Source organism: Equus quagga, chromosome 1 (genome assembly GCF_021613505.1).
Source record: "Equus quagga isolate Etosha38 chromosome 1, UCLA_HA_Equagga_1.0, whole genome shotgun sequence".
In the NCBI taxonomy this organism is placed as follows: Eukaryota; Metazoa; Chordata; class Mammalia; order Perissodactyla; family Equidae; genus Equus; species Equus quagga.
In genome coordinates this window covers 136,508,143-136,525,712 of record NC_060267.1, presented here as the reverse complement: position 1 = coordinate 136,525,712, position 17,570 = coordinate 136,508,143, and the positions used below count along the sequence as shown (strand labels likewise).

The following is a 17,570-nucleotide window of genomic DNA, read 5'->3' as shown; positions in this document are numbered from 1 at the left end:
TTGCCTGCAGCCTCCCCACTTCCCTTTGATGCTTTGGGATATGAACTGGGAAACAAGGCCTCAGTGTGTGCTGGGTCCAAGGCCAGCCGCAGAGTGCCCTGGACCTGTTCTTGCAGCAGCCTTACAATGTGTACTGGGTCCTCTCTCAGCCGACAGGAGTGAGTGGGGAACCAGCATTGATAAAGAGTCCAACATGTGCCTGGCCTTGTGATCATCCAAGGATGGCGTTGTTTCCCCTTTTCACAGGTGAGAAAATGGGCTGCGGTGGGTCAAGCCTCAGCCTGCCTGGAGCTGGGATTCAGCCAAAGGCTCCTAGAGATGGGGCTTCCCTTCGGATAGGCTGTTATTAATAGGGATGAGTCCTGGCTTGTCATAGGGGCTGCATCTCTCAGAAGGAGCTTTCATATCCCACTTCACCCTTAGGCCCTGAGAGGAAAAGAAGTCCAGAGCCTGGAAGTGTTGAAGGCTGAGGAGGATGTTTAAAGTTTCCTTGGGCTGAGGGACTCCTGCTTTGTTAGGGTAGAGCAGGAGTTGCATCTTAGAACATTCCCTCAATTGAGTGCCCTTGGGAGGGAGGGGCCACAAGTGGAATCCTTCAGGCATTGTGGATGCTGCCAGCCCTTCAGGCATGTTAAGGGGCTTTCTTCCAATGGCCTTGAAAATGCAGAGATGTCAGCATGTCTGTGGCTTGGCTAGATTCCTTATGGAACTCACATTTGTTTTGCTTCCTATGGCCCTTCTATTAAAATGAATCATTGCCATTCAAAGTGCTGCCTGGGCCTAACGTTCCCAGTACCAAGATGCTCAGAGATGCATGGGTTTTAGAACAGTCAGGTTAGTACCTTTCCTTCCTGTCTGAAAAGTACCCAAGATCCTGGCGACTGTCTGCTTCAGGGCTGTAGATCCAGGTTGGACACTTGTCCTGTGGCCAGGGCATGGCTGGGACTCCAGGACTCTGAGGAGCTGGAATATGTAGAGGGAAAGGCAGGTGAGCAGGTTGGAGAGGCTTAGCTCTGTTTTTCTGACGTGGCTTTTCCCAAGTATCTATAAAGCTGTGGGTAGATGATAGTGAAAGAATTTGTTTCAATAATCAAAATAAAGCTAGCTACCACTTCTGCTCTTCCGTCTCCCAGTTTGCAATTGAGTGTTATAATTTGCTTAGTGAAACTTGGAGTTTTCTTTAATGTTTGTTATGTTACATGTTATTAACATGTTATAATGTTATTTGGCATAGTTTAAATAAGTGTATGTCTTCCAAGACTGGCTGTGCGTGAGAGCCGTGGACCAAGAGTAGCTGGGGTTTATTCCTTAGGAAATATCTGACAACAGAACGGTGGCTGTTGGGATCAGCAAAAAAGAAAGTGAGCCAGGCTGGGAAGCTTGAGGAGGCGGGGCCCTTCTCTGTTCCGTGTTGTAAAGTGCCCTTGTTGGGGGCCAGCCCGGTGGCGTAGTGGTTAAGTTCACGTGCTCCACTTTGGCTGCCTGGGGTTCAGCGGTTGGGATCCTGGGCGTGGACCTATATACCGCTCCTCAAGCCATGCAGAGGTGGTGTCCCACATAGAAGAACTAGAAGAACCTACAACTAGGATGTATAACTATGTACTGGGGCTTTGAGGAGGGAAAAAACAAACAGGAAGATTGGCAACAGATGTTAGCTCAGGGCCAATCTTCCTCACCAATAAAGAAAGAAAGAAAGAAAGAGAGAAAGAGACCTTGAGTAGCCAGAGACAGACTTGGAAAAGCACTGGGGCTGCTTACTCATCTGTGCTGATGGAACACACAGGGCTGGGCACAGGCCTAGCTGCCTGGCCACTCAGGAATGTCCCTTGAACTTGGCCAGCCAATTGGCACCCACCTCTGGAGCCTCTTCTGGTCTCTCCTGGCCCTGTTCAGTCTCCTCTACAGTTGGCTTCTCCTTGGTTGACTTTACCCAGAACTCCAGTATAGGTCCTCCCTTTGTCCTCTGTCTGCCCCCCTGCCCTGCCAGATGTGCTCTCATCCCAGTGGTGGCCATTGAGATGGAGTGGGATTAGGAAACATCCTTGGGTGTCCAGAGACCTGGGTCCACACCTTCGCTCACCTACTCTCCACCTTTCAGGACCCCAATTCCTATCCCACCCGTGTAAAACATCTCATGCTTCCCTGACTACTCCATTTGGGCCTTAAATCTTCATGTTTTTTTTAAAACAAGAGCATTCAGCCTTTGCTTTATATGTTTGTATGTGAATGTTTCAGTTTTCATATTTAACATAATTGAACTGGAAAAATTTAAAGCATAGGTTTTTCAGCCAAAATATTTGAAATAAGTATTCTTTTTGTAGCTAAAAAGATTTGAAAGGAAAAATATATTTAATGTTTTTCATGGATTTGAAGACACCCATATTTATAGATATTTTACCATTTCTGATGTTGGCTGTGTTTGCAGTAGGTGGTGAATGGCGGGATGGAGGATTCTTACTGGTGCATTAATTAGATGATTGTGCACCTTAGAGTTGATGGAATGGGGTATCGCAAAAGCAGCACTGTTCACAGACCCTCAGTGAACTCAGTGATATATAGGGCATCAGTAAAGGACAACCCCCAATAATAGTAACTCCTAATACTGTCAGATGTCTTCTCATGGGTTTTTACTGGAGGTAGGAAGCCTGTTTATAGGAGGGTAAGTGTCTGGTCTCTGATAAGGTTGATGGAATGGCATATTGCTCGGATACTTGCGTCCTGGCTAGGAAGATCAGGTACAAGCTTAGGGTCTCCTCCCCAGCACTCAGAAGCCCAAGGCACAAGAGCCACTGGGGAGCCCAACAGGCATGGCTCTGGCCTTCCTGCTACAGGGAGGGAAGCATTTTAGTGTCCCTCTGCTGACGAGCAATGGCCATTAAGGGCAATTCCTGGACTGAGGCTGGCAGTAAGAAATGCCGTCTATTGGCCAGTGTGTCTCTGGATTTGATGGGACAGGACAGTGGAACTGAGAGTGCCTTCAGGCAGACTAGAGAATGGGTGCCACCTTCCTTGCACTGAGGGGAGGAGTCAAGGAGTTTCCCCAAGGTGAGAAGAGTCCTAGATGGGGCCTGGGTAAAAGGGAAATCTTGTTTCCCTCTTGTCAGCTGATGGTGGAAGTCTTTATGGTAGCATTCCTCTGGATGCTTTGAGTATTACCAGTTATGTCCCTTTGGAAAAGGACTTCCACCTTGAAATAAGTCTGGGAGGTGCTGTTGGGTGGAATAAGGGGATGAGTTCCTTAGGCCTGCTTCTGTACCTGGGCTCTCCAAGGCCAGAGGTGGGCTCTGTACATTTCCCAAACAGAACTCTCTTTTTGAGAGACCAGAGCTCCTTGGAATGCCTTTGATAAACTCTCTTCTAGAATAGTTGTTTCTAGTCTCCCATCCTGGTTATTGTCATTTTTGTTGAGGTTTGAAAAGCAGGGTTAATTAAGGCATTAGATACAATTAACTGTGTTTGCTACCCAGATGTGCCCCACTATCCTTGAATGTAATGTGGTGGTTATAAAGTGAGTCGTTTGGGGACCTTGAGTTGTACCTTGCACCTAGACCTGTGTGCATTTCCGCTCTGAGCAGGAAAGTCACTCTACACCAGGCATATTGCTTGAGCAAAATTCTGAATTATAGCTCAAGCCTATCACACAGTTCAGGCTAGGCCAGTGGTTAACTGTTGTGATCATTTTCAGGTTACGCAGTGACAGTAGCACTGAATTCATACTGGTGTCTCTTCTAGGTATCAGCGGCAGGGAAGGAGGCCTTGCCGTCCTGGCTGCACTGGGACTCGGAGAGCCACACCCTGGAAGGCCTCCCCCTTGACACCGATAAGGGTGTGCATTACATTTCCGTGAGCGCTGCACGGCTGGGGGCCAATGGGAGCCACATCCCCCAGACCTCCAGCGTGTTTTCTATTGAGGTCTACCCTGAAGACCACAGTGAGCCACAGTCCTTGCGGGCAGCATCACCAGACCCTGGTGATGTGGTGTCATCTGCCTGTGCTGCCGATGAGCCTGTGACTGTCCTGACGGTAATTCTGGATGCTGACCTTACCAAGATGACCCCAAAGCAAAGGATTGACCTCCTCCACAGGATGCGGAGCTTCTCAGAAGTGGAACTTCACAACATGAAGCTGGTGCCAGTGGTGAATAACAGACTGTTTGACATGTCAGCCTTCATGGCTGGGCCAGGAAATGCAAAAAAAGTGGTAGAGAATGGGGCCCTGCTTTCCTGGAAGCTGGGCTGCTCCCTGAACCAGAACAGTGTGCCTGACATTCGTGGTGTGGAGGCCCCTGCCAGGGAGGGTGCTATGTCTGCCCAGCTTGGTTACCCCGTGGTGGGTTGGCATATCGCCAACAAGAAGCCCCCTCTCCCCAAACGCATCCGGAGGCAGATCCATGCCACACCCACACCTGTCACTGCCATTGGGCCCCCAACCACAGCTATCCAGGAGCCACCATCCAGGATTGTGCCCACGCCTACATCTCCAGCCATTGCTCCCCCAACAGAGACCATGGCTCCTCCGGTCAGGGATCCTGTTCCTGGGAAGCCCACGGTCACCATTCGGACTCGAGGTGCCATTATTCAGACCCCAACTCTAGGCCCCATCCAGCCCACTCGGGTGTCAGAGGCTGGCACCACAGTTTCGGGCCAGATCCGCCCAACAATGACCATTCCTGGCTATGTGGAGCCCACAGCAGTTGTTACCCCTCCCACAACTACCACAAAGAAGCCAAGAGTATCCACGCCAAAATCAGCCACGCCTTCTACTGACTCCTCAACCACCACAACTCGAAGGCCAACTAAGAAGCCACGGACACCCCGACCAGTGCCCCGGGTCACCACCAAAGCTCCCATCACCAGATTGGAAACTGCCTCCCCACCTACTCGCATCCGCACCACCACCAGTGGGGTGCCCCGTGGAGAACCCAACCAGCGACCAGAGCTCAAGAACCATATTGACAGGGTGGATGCCTGGGTTGGCACCTATTTTGAGGTGAAGATCCCATCAGACACCTTCTATGACAACGAGGACACCACGACTGATAAGCTGAAGCTGACTCTGAAGCTTCGGGAGCAGCAGCTTGTAGGTGAAAAGTCTTGGGTACAGTTCAACAGCAACAGCCAGCTCATGTATGGCCTGCCTGACAGCAGCCACGTGGGCAAGCATGAGTATTTCATGCATGCCACAGACAAGGGGGGCTTATCAGCTGTGGATGCCTTTGAGATCCATGTTCACAGGCGCCCCCAAGGAGACAAGGCTCCTGCACAGTTCAAGGCCAAATTTGTGGGTGACCCAGCACCAGTGTTGAATGACATCCATAAGAAGATTGCCCTCGTGAAAAAGCTGGCCTTCGCCTTTGGGGACCGCAACTGTAGTACCATCACTCTGCAGAATATCACACGGGGCTCCATTGTGGTGGAATGGACCAACAACACACTGCCTCTGGAGCCCTGTCCCAAGGAGCAGATCATGGGGCTTAGCCGGAGGATCGCTGAGGATGATGGGAAACCTCGGGCTGCCTTCTTGAACGCCTTGGAGCCTGACTTCAAAGCCATGAGCATTGCTGTCACGGGCTCTGGCAGCTGCCGGCATCTACAGTTTATCCCTGTGGCACCACCCAAGAAGGTGCCCTCAGAGGCACCACCTACGGAGGTGCCAGCTAGGGACCCTGAGAAGAGCAGCGAGGATGACGTCTACCTGCACACGGTCATTCCAGCTGTGGTGGTTGCAGCCATTCTGCTCATCGCTGGCATCATTGCCATGATCTGCTATCGCAAGAAGCGGAAGGGCAAGCTCACCCTTGAGGACCAGGCCACCTTCATCAAGAAGGGGGTGCCTATCATCTTTGCGGATGAGCTGGACGACTCCAAGCCCCCACCCTCCTCCAGCATGCCACTCATCCTGCAGGAGGAAAAAGCCCCCCTACCCCCTCCCGAGTACCCCAACCAGAGCGTGCCCGAGACCACTCCTCTGAACCAGGACACCGTGGGAGAGTACACGCCCCTGCGGGATGAGGATCCCAATGCACCTCCCTACCAGCCTCCACCGCCCTTCACAGCCCCCATGGAGGGCAAGGGCTCCCGTCCCAAGAACATGACCCCATACCGGTCGCCCCCTCCCTACGTACCCCCTTAATCCACAAGCGCCTGGGTGGAGGCAGGGGTCGGGCAGGGCCCTGGAGACAACATGGTATTGTCTGTGGAGATCCGTGGCCTGCAGACCATCGCCCACTGGGAGCTGACACCTGACCTAGCACACACTGACACACACGGGGCCTGGACAAGCCTGCCCTCTCTGGTCCTCCTAAACCCCAAAGCAGCTGGAGAGACTTTGGGGACATTTTTACTTTTATTTTTTGCCTAACAGCTTTTTGTTTGTTCATAGAAAATTCTTCGCTGCGTTTTTGATGGCTGGCTCTGAAAGCACCGTTTGGAGTAGAGGTAGATGGAGGGAGCGAGGAACCGTGAATGAACTCGCAGGCAGTGCTGGGCAGCCTCCCGGCCTTCTGCGTTTTGCCTTTAACACTAACTGTACTGTTTTTTCTATTCACGTGTGTCTAGCTGCAGGATGTAACATGGAAAACAGTAGCTAAAGATTAAATTCAAAGGACTTTCAGAAGTTAAGGTTAAGTTTTTACATTTAATCTGCTGTTTACCTAAACTTGTATGTATAATTTTGGGGTGGGTATGGGAAATTGCTTTGCTAAAAATAAGCTCCCAGGGTGTTTCAAACTTAGAGAAGACCAAGGGACAGTATTTTTTATCAAAGGAATCCTATTTTTTCACACTACGTAAACTTGGTTGCTCTGATACCCCATAGACTGACTGGGGGCCTTCCGGCCCTGGCTCAAGGGCCAGGGCCCTGGTGCTGGGCTTGCTCTCCCGCTGTTGCCAGGGGCTGGAAGCTGGAGGGGCCTCTTGGGCCATGAACATCCATACCCTGACCCCATGCATGCTAGCGGCCCACCACCAAGGGGTCTTTATTTCCATGGAAAGGGGACTCCAAGAGGCAGTGGTGGCCGTGGCCCCCAACCTAGGTGCTCCAGGGTGGGCCAGCTGCTTATGGGGGTGCCTGGGGAGGTCGAGGGACTCGACCACATCAACCTGTTTTCTTTTACCCTTCTTCTGTCTGTTATTCCTCCCTCAAAAAGGAATATCATGGTTTTTGAAACACTCAGTGGGGGACATTTTGGTGAAGATGCAATATTTTTATGTCATGTGATACTCTTTCCTCACTTGACCTTGGCCGCTTTGTCCCAACCAGTCCACAGCCCCACCCTGACCCACCCCACCCCTCTTCTCTGGCGCTCCAGTCCCAGGCCTTGGGCCTGAATGACTGGGAAGGGTCTTCTGGCTAGGGAGGAGTGCCAGCAATAGTTCATAGTAAAAATCTGTGGGTTCTCAAAGCTAATTTTTTACTAAAGTTTTTATACAGCCTCAAATTGTTTTATTAAAAAAAAAAGATTAAAAATGGTGATGCTTACAGCAGTTTGTACAACCTCTTAGTGTTGATTCCATGGAACTGACGGCTTTGCTCATTTTGATTTTTTCTCCCCTCCTTTTCCTAACAGTTTAAATTCTAGAATTACACTGGGGCTTCTTTTGCCTTTTTTAGCAGAATGTCCATCCATCCATCTGGATCTCTGTCCCATGTCTCAGGGGTACCCACTCTGCTTTGATTCTCCTCCTTTGGAAGAAACCATTTTGAACATGACTATTCCTGATGTCTGGGAGTTATTTGGGGTACCTTTTAGGAATGCCTTTTGCAATAATGTATCCCTTCAGTGATTGAGGGCAGGTGGGTGGACCCAGGCTCCCTTTGCACACCGAGCAGCCACTTCTAAGCCATATCGACCGTTTTTGCAGAGGATTCTTGTGTGCTGCCTCAGGAGGGGAGGGCAGGTAGGAGGGTACGGGGAGCTTCCCATTGCACCTTCTCCCACAAGGCTCAGTCCCTCTGCTCTCCCCAGCCCCCAGTGGATTACTTGAGTGAGCAGTGCCCCTTTTGTGGGAGTCTGTGGATGAGCGCTCAGCAGACCTCTGTGACTGGGCCTAGTGCTTCCAAGCCAGAGTTTCCTCAGTGCCCCAGAGTCACGAGCACAAGTAGGGTCTGACCTGGTGAGATTATTTTTGATGACCTCATCAAAAAATAAACAATCCCCAATGTTCCAGGTAAGGGCTTTGAAAGGCCTTCCAAACAGCTCTGTTGCCCCTGGCAACACCATTGGGCACTGCCACTCAGAGACATGGCTGGCCCAGAATGGCCTGTTGCCATAGCAAATGGAGGCGATGGGGCAGTGAACAGAATAACAACAGCAACAATGCCTTTGTAGGCAGCCTCCTCCCCTGAGCACCAGTCAGGCGATGGCCGGTGGACTTTGTGAGACAGAGAGCCAATTTCACATTCAAGTGTTCACCAACCACTGATGTGTTTTTATTTCCTTCTATATGATTTTAAGATGTGTTTTCTGCATTCTGTATAGAAACATATCAAACTAAATAAAAGCAGCGTCTTTATTACAATGCCATTGCCTCCAAGCATCTGTTTCCCTGGCTCCTACACATTCTAGGACATAAGTGGTGGGGAGCTGGAGTCCATGTGATAGAAGAGGGGACCCAGCCAGGCTCACTCAGAGGTGGCCTTTGAGCAGCTGACTCGATAGCCTCCACAACCTTACTATTTCTGTGTCCACTGGGAGGGGTGAGTGTATGCTCCAGAAGCTCTGCTGATGTGTGAGCCCTCTTTAAGCAACTCTTCCACCTGAGTCAGCTGAGACAAGTCTCCTTGAGCCTCAATTTCCTCATCTGTAGAGTGGGGTGCAAGGGCAGAAAACCCAGTGAGACTGGGTGGGGTGGGAGGGTGGTGGGAAAGGTCCTGCCATATGCCATCTGTCCCAGAGTGGGTCAGCCCCTGCAGCTCCTGGGCAGGGTTCCCTGAGTCTGGACCCTTGCAAAAATGGGGACTAAGGGATTCCTCTGGCTCCAGCTCCTGTGCCCACTGCCTTGTGAGCTGTGGGCTTGCCGGTCTCCCAGGTAATCTCAAGGAAGGCTTGGCCTTGGAGTGGGGAAAAGGGGAAAATTGTTTCTGGCCAGGCTCTTTTGGTCTGGTTGGGCCTATAGATTCTGAGAGCCTGCCTCTATGTGCCCTGCCTGGGATGGACAGGCCAGCTGGGTAGGCTTATCATGACTTAGTGCCAGGAAGTGGCTGGGTTGTCCCGGGAACTGCCCAGGGTGTGGGAAGCAGGGGGATGCAGTAGCTGTGTCTTTGGAGGCATGATCAGGGGCCACTGGTCACAGAACAACTGGTGCTTCTTCTGGGCTCACCCCCATCGCCACAGGGTCCTCACCATTTCCACCTACAGCCCCCAGGCTGCTGCTCTGCTCACAACCTTCAGGACCCAGAGTGGAGAATGGTGCCATATTGCAAATAGAGCTGAGTCCCAGAATGGGGAGTTGTTGAGGGTCAAATAACTGTGAAATATGACACTGGTATGTCCCAGGAAAGGCTGCACCCCCGCCCCCACCCCGTACCTGTTCAGCGATACACACCTCACCCCCTAAGGCTTAGCACAAGGTACCCAGGAAGTGACTCTCCCCTTGTTCTCTTGGCCTCAGGAACTTCTGCTTAACCTGAATTTGGAATTCCACTGGATTATGAGTGGACTCACTGTCCTGGACTCAAGCAGAGAACAGGAAGGTCAGCAGGGCAGGAAGAGAAGCCACAGGACCTCAGACCTCTGCTCTGCCCTCTCCTTTGGGAATATCTACTGTCTGGCTTGGTAGACCCCTGCTTCCCAACACTCTCGTGCCAGGACCCTAACCTCTCCTTGGTGGGGTGGGGACTGTCTACTCAGGTCTTTTGAGCTGGAGAGGGAGTGGTAGAGACTGGAGGTTCTACATGACTTGCCCTATTGCAGCTCCCAGCTTGGCCTCCACTTGTTCCTAACAGGCTGAAAAAGCTCCTACGCCAGGCCCTTTCCTAGCTCCTCTAAAGCATCAGTCTTTTGAGGGTAAGCTTCATTCCTCTCTATAATATTACTATATCTTAAAAATATCAATCAGCTAATGACTTACTCTTTTCCTGCTTTGCCTATCTTCTCAGCACCATCTTGAGACAAGGTGACTGAGGCCCAGAGAGGCTAGTGCAAGGCACATTCAATTCTAAATGTGACCCAAACACTTTAGGTTTTTTTCTGATTGTAAAATTGTGTTCATATTGTAGAGCAGTAAAGAATTATTTGAAACTCCCACTGGGGGATGCTGGGTACCATTTCCCTTACGGAGACCCAGAAAAGATAGGGTGTGAGATTCAAAGTGAGGCTTCCAATCTGCTGGGGGTGGGGTGTTCCTGCAGGAGGCTGCCTGCCGCCTGAGGATAGCCTGGGGCAAGCGCAGCACGGAGACCTGGCCACTGGGGCCCTCACTAGCTGAGCTGCCTCCAACTTTGGTGGACGTGACCCTAGAGTCTCAGCTGGAGTGGAGCGAAGTTGGTTTGTTCATGTCCCTGTGGAAGGCTCCTAGTGGCCAGGACGGTGCCCTGGTGGGTTCGGGGTGATGATGGGGGCAGCTCTGAACCTTGGGGGTGCTCCAGGTGCCCGCCGGATGAGTACAGCAGAGAGCAAATTGCCAGTAGCTCTGGGCCTAAGAGAGGGACAGTGCTCGCAGACTCCCAGGAGGTGGCGCCAGAGGCGAGAGGAAGCCTGCCAACTGTGGGCAGGGCTGACGAGTCGGACTCTGGGCGGGGTTAAGTAACGCAGCTGTTGTGGGGAGAGTCTGAGAGCTGGGAGGGGTGGGACGTGGGCGGGGCTAAGGCCTCGCCGGGAGGATCCGGCGGAGTGCCGCCAAGAGCGGAGCTGAGACCACAGATGGCTGGACTAAGGACTGGGGGAGGGCGGGGCCGAACAGGGCTGTGGGCAGGGCTAAGGCCTTTGGCAGGCGGCGGGACACCGCCCGGAGGTAGGCCGCGGACTGGGGGTGCAACTGGGCCGGTTTTTTTCTCGCTGAGCCACTGCTGCACAGTCCCTGAGGGCACTGGGGCAAGTGTAGCTCGGGTTCGGAATCCGCCCTTCGCCGGGGCCGTTCTCCTTCGGACAGGGAAGCCGGCAGGGAATAGGAGCGGCGAGTCTGGGGCCCTGGCTTCCGAATGGCCCCCGCTCCTAGGGCTTCGCCAGTATTGAGATGTATATAGGCGAAAACAATAAGGACTCTTCCTCTGCTCACTCCTTCGCTTTAGTTTTTGTATGCCTCCAGGCTTCGTGCCCTGGAGGCCAGTGCGGGGCCTGCACACAGTAGGACCCAGCGCCTGTTGGATGCTCCCCAGTCTCCTCTTCCTCCAGCCTTAGAGCTCCTGAGGGCCTAAAGTACTGTGGGATCTGGGAGGGCCCTGGATGGAAGCCAGGCGTCTCCAGTTGCATGGTTGGGGGTCTCCCCAGTCTGTGGCCCTGGGGGAAAACTGTTGGCGCTAGAAGCTGACTAGGATGGGGCAACAGATGACTCACTTTCTCTGGGTCGACCCTGGAGTGGGGGCACCCTGAAGTCTCACGGAACACTTTGCCCAAAGCTGTCTCCACAGCTCTGGGCACCCACTAGGACAGAAGGGAACATCCAGTGGCAGCTGGCCAGGGCTCCCAGGGCCAGGGCTGAGGGTACTATTGCCTTCTGTCCTCATGCTGTCCCAGCCACAGGCTGTGGAGGGCAAAGCTCAAGTTTGGGACTTGTGGAAACGGCTAGGAGCTCAGGTCAGACCAATTCCATTTCCAGGGATCAATCTCCACTTTCCTCAGCACCTCTGTTGCAAAAGGTCTTGGGAGAGAAAGGTGAAGGGGCTGGCTCCAACCCATGATGGCAGGGGTGAGGAGGTCCTGCTGGGAGATGGCAGCAGCTTGTCTTTGGGCATGCCTGGGGGAGAGGACCAGCTTGTCCTTGATGAACTTAGCCTCAGGGAACAGTCCCTGAGTTGGGCTGCTCGAGGAGCTGGGCTTGTGGGATGCTCAAGGGCATGGAGTCCTGCTCTTGTTTGAGGAGCACATGGGGAGCACAGCTCTGCCTTCTTGTGTCCAGTACAATTATTAGAGTGCAAATGAGAGACTGAGGAAGCATCCACTGTGACCCCAATGGCTCTGATTCAGCAACCACTGTGCCCCCCAAGTCCTACCCTGAGTCCTAGCAGCACATCAGCTTACTCCTAAACCTCCAGCCTCCTCAGGCCCTGTGCCAGACAGGGCTAGGAGAGGGACATAGCCACCCTTGAGCCCCAAGAAGATCCCTAGAGCAGATTAGGGGATGGAGGGTGGGTTTGGATGGAATCAGCAAAGACAGAGTGGGGGAGGGCTCAGCCAAACATGTGGTCTTTCTGCTCTCAGTGGCAAATGGAGGATGTCCTTTGTCCAGTTTTACTATGAATTACTCAATCTGCACTGTCAACTCATTGTCAGAAAGACCACCTTTCTGGAAAACTGATTCCCATGCCAGGCCTCCCTGCTGGAGGAGTTATTAATACATAAATAGCAGTGGTAACCCACTGATGTTGATGTTGCTGCTCAACTGATACCTGCTGCTACCCAGCCCAGAAAGTGGAGGAGCCAGGGAGGGCTCTCCTCAGACAACCATGATGCCCGACTGTGACTTTAGCCCTCACAGCCTGGCCTGGTGATGCTCTGGCCACACCCACTGCAGGGCAGGACAGCAGTCCTGCACTGAGGATCAGCAGTCAAGCCCTCCAGGTTCAGGGCTTTGAGCAGCAGCCAGGCAAAGGTCAGACTTGGAGACTGCAAGCTCCGTGAGGGTAGAATAGGCTCAACTGTCTTGGTTTCTGCTGCATCCTTGGGGCCTAGTATGGTGCCGTCCTTGTACTAGGGCGCAAAAGTGCCAAATTTAACTAAAATTTAAATTGAATTGAACCGAATTGAAATCATACATCCTAGTAGATGCTAGCAGAAGCCTAAGGGACAATGGCCCTTTCTACTTGCCATAAGGATTTTCCTTCACCATCAGAGACCCTGCCCCATTCTATCCATTTTTCCTGGAAGGCAGGAACTCTTTAGGTGACTCCTGGAAGCTTCCTGGGCACTGAGTAAGATGACAGGGCAAACAAGCCCTATCACAATCCACTCTGATCAGACAAAGATGAAGCTCAGTGGAGAGAGTGACTATGTCACATGGCCTGAAATCCCTGGTGGTAAGGAGTGATTCTCAGTAGTGTGCAGTAGCAGAGCCACAGAGGGGTCAGGAGGTAGGGCCGCCTCTAAGAGACTACCCTGAGGATGTGTGGAACTAAGCCTGATGGAAGGGCTGAGCAAGCTGCCCCTTCTCCTGAACTGTCTGAGTCATGTCTGAATCTCTGTTACCTGGAGTAGGACATGTGGGCTGATTAGGAGAGGGCCTAAGGGCATGATTTTCTACTGGGCCTGTCCCTCCCCCTCACATCCACGGAACAGAGGTAGGTGGAGGGAATTCTATGGGAACTGGGATCCTAGTGGGAAGGATTGCAATACATATTGAGGTAGCATTTTCTGTAGTTTATGGGAATAATCTGTGTACCTCTCTCTCTCTTTCTGCAAACTGAGCCCCTTGAGGGCAGGTCCCAGTCTTCTCTGGGTCTGGCACTGAGTAGGAGTTGGGTATGCACTGGCTGAAGGACAATGAGGGCATGCATGCATGAATGAGATAGGCAAAGCAGCCGGGAAGCCTGTCTGGGGTGTGGGGGGCAAGGAAAACAGTGTGTTTGACTTGGATGCTTACAACTTGGAGAAACCATGACTTCGTTATTTTTTCTTGTCATAACAAGCCTTTGAAAGCATGTAACTCTAACAGCAATGGGGCTTAATTAGCTTTCTTGGGAGCAATGCATGGGCAGTGGAGTTAGGCTGGTAGTAAACGTTTCTGATGATTTTTTACTGACTTTTTCACATAATGCAAGTAAAGATTTGCACATTGCAACAGGAAAGGAATTACGCAGACAAAGCATCAAGCAAATTCTCTACTTTCCAGCTCTGTTGCCTTTTCCTACTCTACCAAGGGCCATGGGTCAGCTGAAAACCTTAGTACACAAGAAAGGTTGTCCAGGCCAGCCCAGGTGGGCTGCTGAGCAGGACAAAGATCAGGTCTCTTGTTTGTGGCCTCATGCCAGCCTGAGGCCTGCTTGGGGAGCTGCCTTTTCCCCATGTCAGTGGGTGGTACTGACAAACCTCAGCCAGGAGAGAAACCCTCTGTTTCTTTGGGCTTTCTTCCTTCCTCTTCAGTACTGTTTCGCCATCCCAGAGAAGGAGTCGGGACAGGGAGTCAATTTCCTGAGTTGCCTCTCATTGGGAGGTGGAATAGGCCTCAGCAGCAATACAACAAAAAGAAGAGTGCAGAGCTCAGGGGGACCTGTAGACAGGAGCCGGCTCTCCCAGCCTCTCTGCAATCGTCCAAAGCCCATGGCACCACATCATCCAGAACTATCCTCAGTCATCCTTCCTCATTCTCTTCCACCTCCATTCTCTCTACTTCCTCTTCTTGCCTGCAAAGTTTACCATTCTTCTTCACCCCCATTGGCATCTTCATCTTTGGATCCTGAGCCTCCCTGTGGAGGTCACCACACTGAAAGTAGCAGCCCAGAGTGAACTGGACTGTGTGGGGAAGCAGGAAAGCCACAGAGTCTGCAGTCTGCCCCTCCTCACCTTCCTGGGGCTCACCTGCATGTTGCCTTGTCCATGGCCAGCTGGCAGCCAGGTGCAGATCCTGGGATCTTGCATCTCTTCATTCTCCCAAGATTGCCTTCCAATGACTAAAGATTTCCAGAAATCTCAGCAATGAGCTGATTCCAACTGGGCTTTTTCCTACCTGGATGGATTTGTTTCTGATTCCATTTTCCCTCTGGTCTACAAGTGTTTGAGAGAAGAGAATTAAGTGGACATGTGTCAATCCATCAGTTCTCTTTGGGCATGTGGACTGATTCTTCTCCCATATGGCCTTTCTCCAAAATGATTGCCATGTGTCACATGTCACACTGAAGTGGGAAGGAGATACCTTTGGCAAGTGAAGTTTAGGGGGCTGGGAAACTTCTGTAGGGTCTCCAGGTCCATCCTGTCCCTGGCCAGGCAACAGCCATGCAGCTGGGCCCAGGAGGGAATGGTATTAGGCATACCACACAGCTGCTTTACATAAACTGAGAGATTTGTTCATTTACTTGTCATAAAGAACAGTCAAGCCTAGTGAATTCTAGGCGAGTGTAGACAGCTCATCTATGACCCCTCCACCAGGAGAACTCTGGACACAACCTCAGTACCCTCCCTGTTTTTTTTTTTTTTTTTTTTTTCCAGGAAGATTAGCCCTGAGCTAACTGCTGCCAATCCTCCTCTTTTTGCTGAGGAAGGCTCGCCCTGAGCTAACATCTGTGCCCATCTTCCTCTACTTTATATGTGGGACGCCTACCACAGCATGGTGTGCCAAGCGGTGCCATGTCCGCACCCGGGATCCGAACCAGCAAACCCCTGGCCGCCGAAGCAGAACGTGCACACTTAACTGCTGCGCCACCAGCCGGCCCCATCCCTGTTGCTCATTAAGTCAACAACCTAAATGCAGTGATGCAGGAACTACAGACAAAGGTCCCTCTGGGGTGCTTTTAAGCCGGGTGGTTGGTAAAGCCCCTTGGAAGTGCAGGTGTGGAAAATGCTTTGAGCCACATGGAGAACCCATCCCAACCATCAGCCCCTGAGGCCCTCCTGAAGGCCAGCCCAGGGGATAGGACAAGTCAGACAGGGTCCTGCTGTTGAGGAGCCCTCAGTCTAGGTCAAGAGGAAGGAAACAACTCCTGGAACAGTGAATAAAAATGGGAGACTAAATCAGAGCCCAAGACAACCAGAGGCCAGCACCATCCCACAGCCAGCAGGAGTTCCTGGGCTGAATACCAGGGGTGGATGTGGGCAGGGCAGGCACATTCCTTGGGATGTTTCCCAGAGAAACTGGGAGAGTTTGAAAGGAAGGTAGGGGTACCACTAACCCACACTTCCAGGTCCTCCTGGGTCCATTATACTCTGTCCTTTGTCAACCAGGCAGCAGAGACCCTGGAGGTCTGCTAACACCTAGGAATCCACTCTGAGGAGGGCAACTCCCCGGGTCCACTGGCTGGGTAGGGCTAATTACCCCCATTGGAACCAGGGGCATGTTAATTTAAATCTGTGGAAAGCCATAGCTTCTGTGGCTTCTAAAACAGAAAACAAGCATGCTTCTCTCCCCTGCTTCCAAGTAGCCCATATAGCCACAGACTGGTGTCTTTGAAGCCAGCAGAGCCTGAGTCAGCCAAAGTCAGGTCATTGGCCTGCCCATAGTGCCTGTGTGCATGTTCTTCCCCAGGAGAAAAGGTGTGGCACAAAATCCCAAAAACCCAGACCACCCCCAGAGAGACAACTAATAATAAAGTTGGTTATGTGTATGCCAGGTACTTGTCCTTGTGTTTTACCTACATCAGCTACTCTACCCTCACAACCCCCATGATAAAGGGGCTAGTATTATAACTTTGCAGGCTAGAAAATGGAGGCTAGGTGAGCCTAAGTCAGTGGCCACAGTCACATCTGGGAAGTGGCAGAGCTGAGATGTGGATCCTTGTGGAGCCTAGTTATGAACATGTAGCCACTTGACACTCACAAAAATGATTCAAACACAGCGAAGACCATCATAACACAGGCAGAGAGGCTCTCATCATCCTGGGCAGTCAGAGTCAGACAGTTAGCAAGTCTAGGCTTTCTGGAAGCTCCATCCCAAAGATTGGGAGGGGCAGCACAGAGTGCATGGGCAAGGCCTAGCTAAGGTCTGTCCATCAGCCTGGCTATCAGTGTTCACTGGGATCCCTGGATTATTCCAGGTCAGGTTAGAACTGCTGACATCCCATTTGATATATTCCTCATCATTAGGAGAATTAAACGGGTTTGTAAAATGGGTCCAAGTTTACTCAAGTTCTTCTACATGGCCATGATTTATGAAGCCAGGAATAGTTTGGAATATACTGTGGATCTTCTAAGAAATATTCTCCTTCAGGAAAGCACAGACTTCTTTGAGAAGCCAGGAGGCAGACCATCCTGAGTAGTGTGCAAACACTGTAATCTGTAAAAGTAAGGTAATGAAAAGATAATTTGGTGAGCTCACAGGTTAATGCAGAACAAGCCTGCAGCCCCTATTTTGACAGCACCTGGGAGCCACAGCTCTAGGCCTCAGGGAAATATCATCCCCCCCATCCCCAAGGTTATTGTCCCAGGGCCTGCTGAGGCACCTTCCAGCTGGCTTCAGACCAGCCCTGACACACCCTCCACCTTTCCCAGGAAGGCTTCCTGAGACTCCTGTCCCATGGGACCAGGCCTCAGAGTGAATCACAGATGGTTCCCATCGCCATCTGGATAGTCTTCACTCCCCAACTGGTCTTCCCTCGTACCACCCAGCATCCTCTATCTCCGTGCTTCCATGACCTTGCACCTCTGAACACCCTTGTTCATTTGCCTCCAACTCCTAAACATCCTTTGAGGCACACTTGGGTGGCCCCTCTCCGAGGACTGTCCCCACGAAGCCTGTCAGCTGGGGCACTGAGGTTTTCCAAAGGAG

General features: G+C 51.8%; 1 protein-coding gene across 7 annotated transcripts in view; it reads left to right on the top strand.

Annotated features, from left to right (window-relative positions):
* DAG1 (dystroglycan 1) overlaps nucleotides 1–8,519 on the top strand; it is a 58,983-nt gene extending 50,464 nt beyond the window's left edge. For all 7 annotated transcript variants that reach the window (XM_046663028.1, XM_046663053.1, XM_046663019.1 and 4 more), the window contains one exon: nucleotides 3,733–8,519. In XM_046663028.1, the coding sequence (XP_046518984.1) occupies nucleotides 3,733–6,132 (2,400 nt within the window). In that variant the 3' untranslated portion in view covers nucleotides 6,133–8,519. The remainder of the gene's footprint in view (nucleotides 1–3,732) is intronic.
* The last annotated feature ends 9,051 nt before the right edge of the window (nucleotides 8,520–17,570 follow it).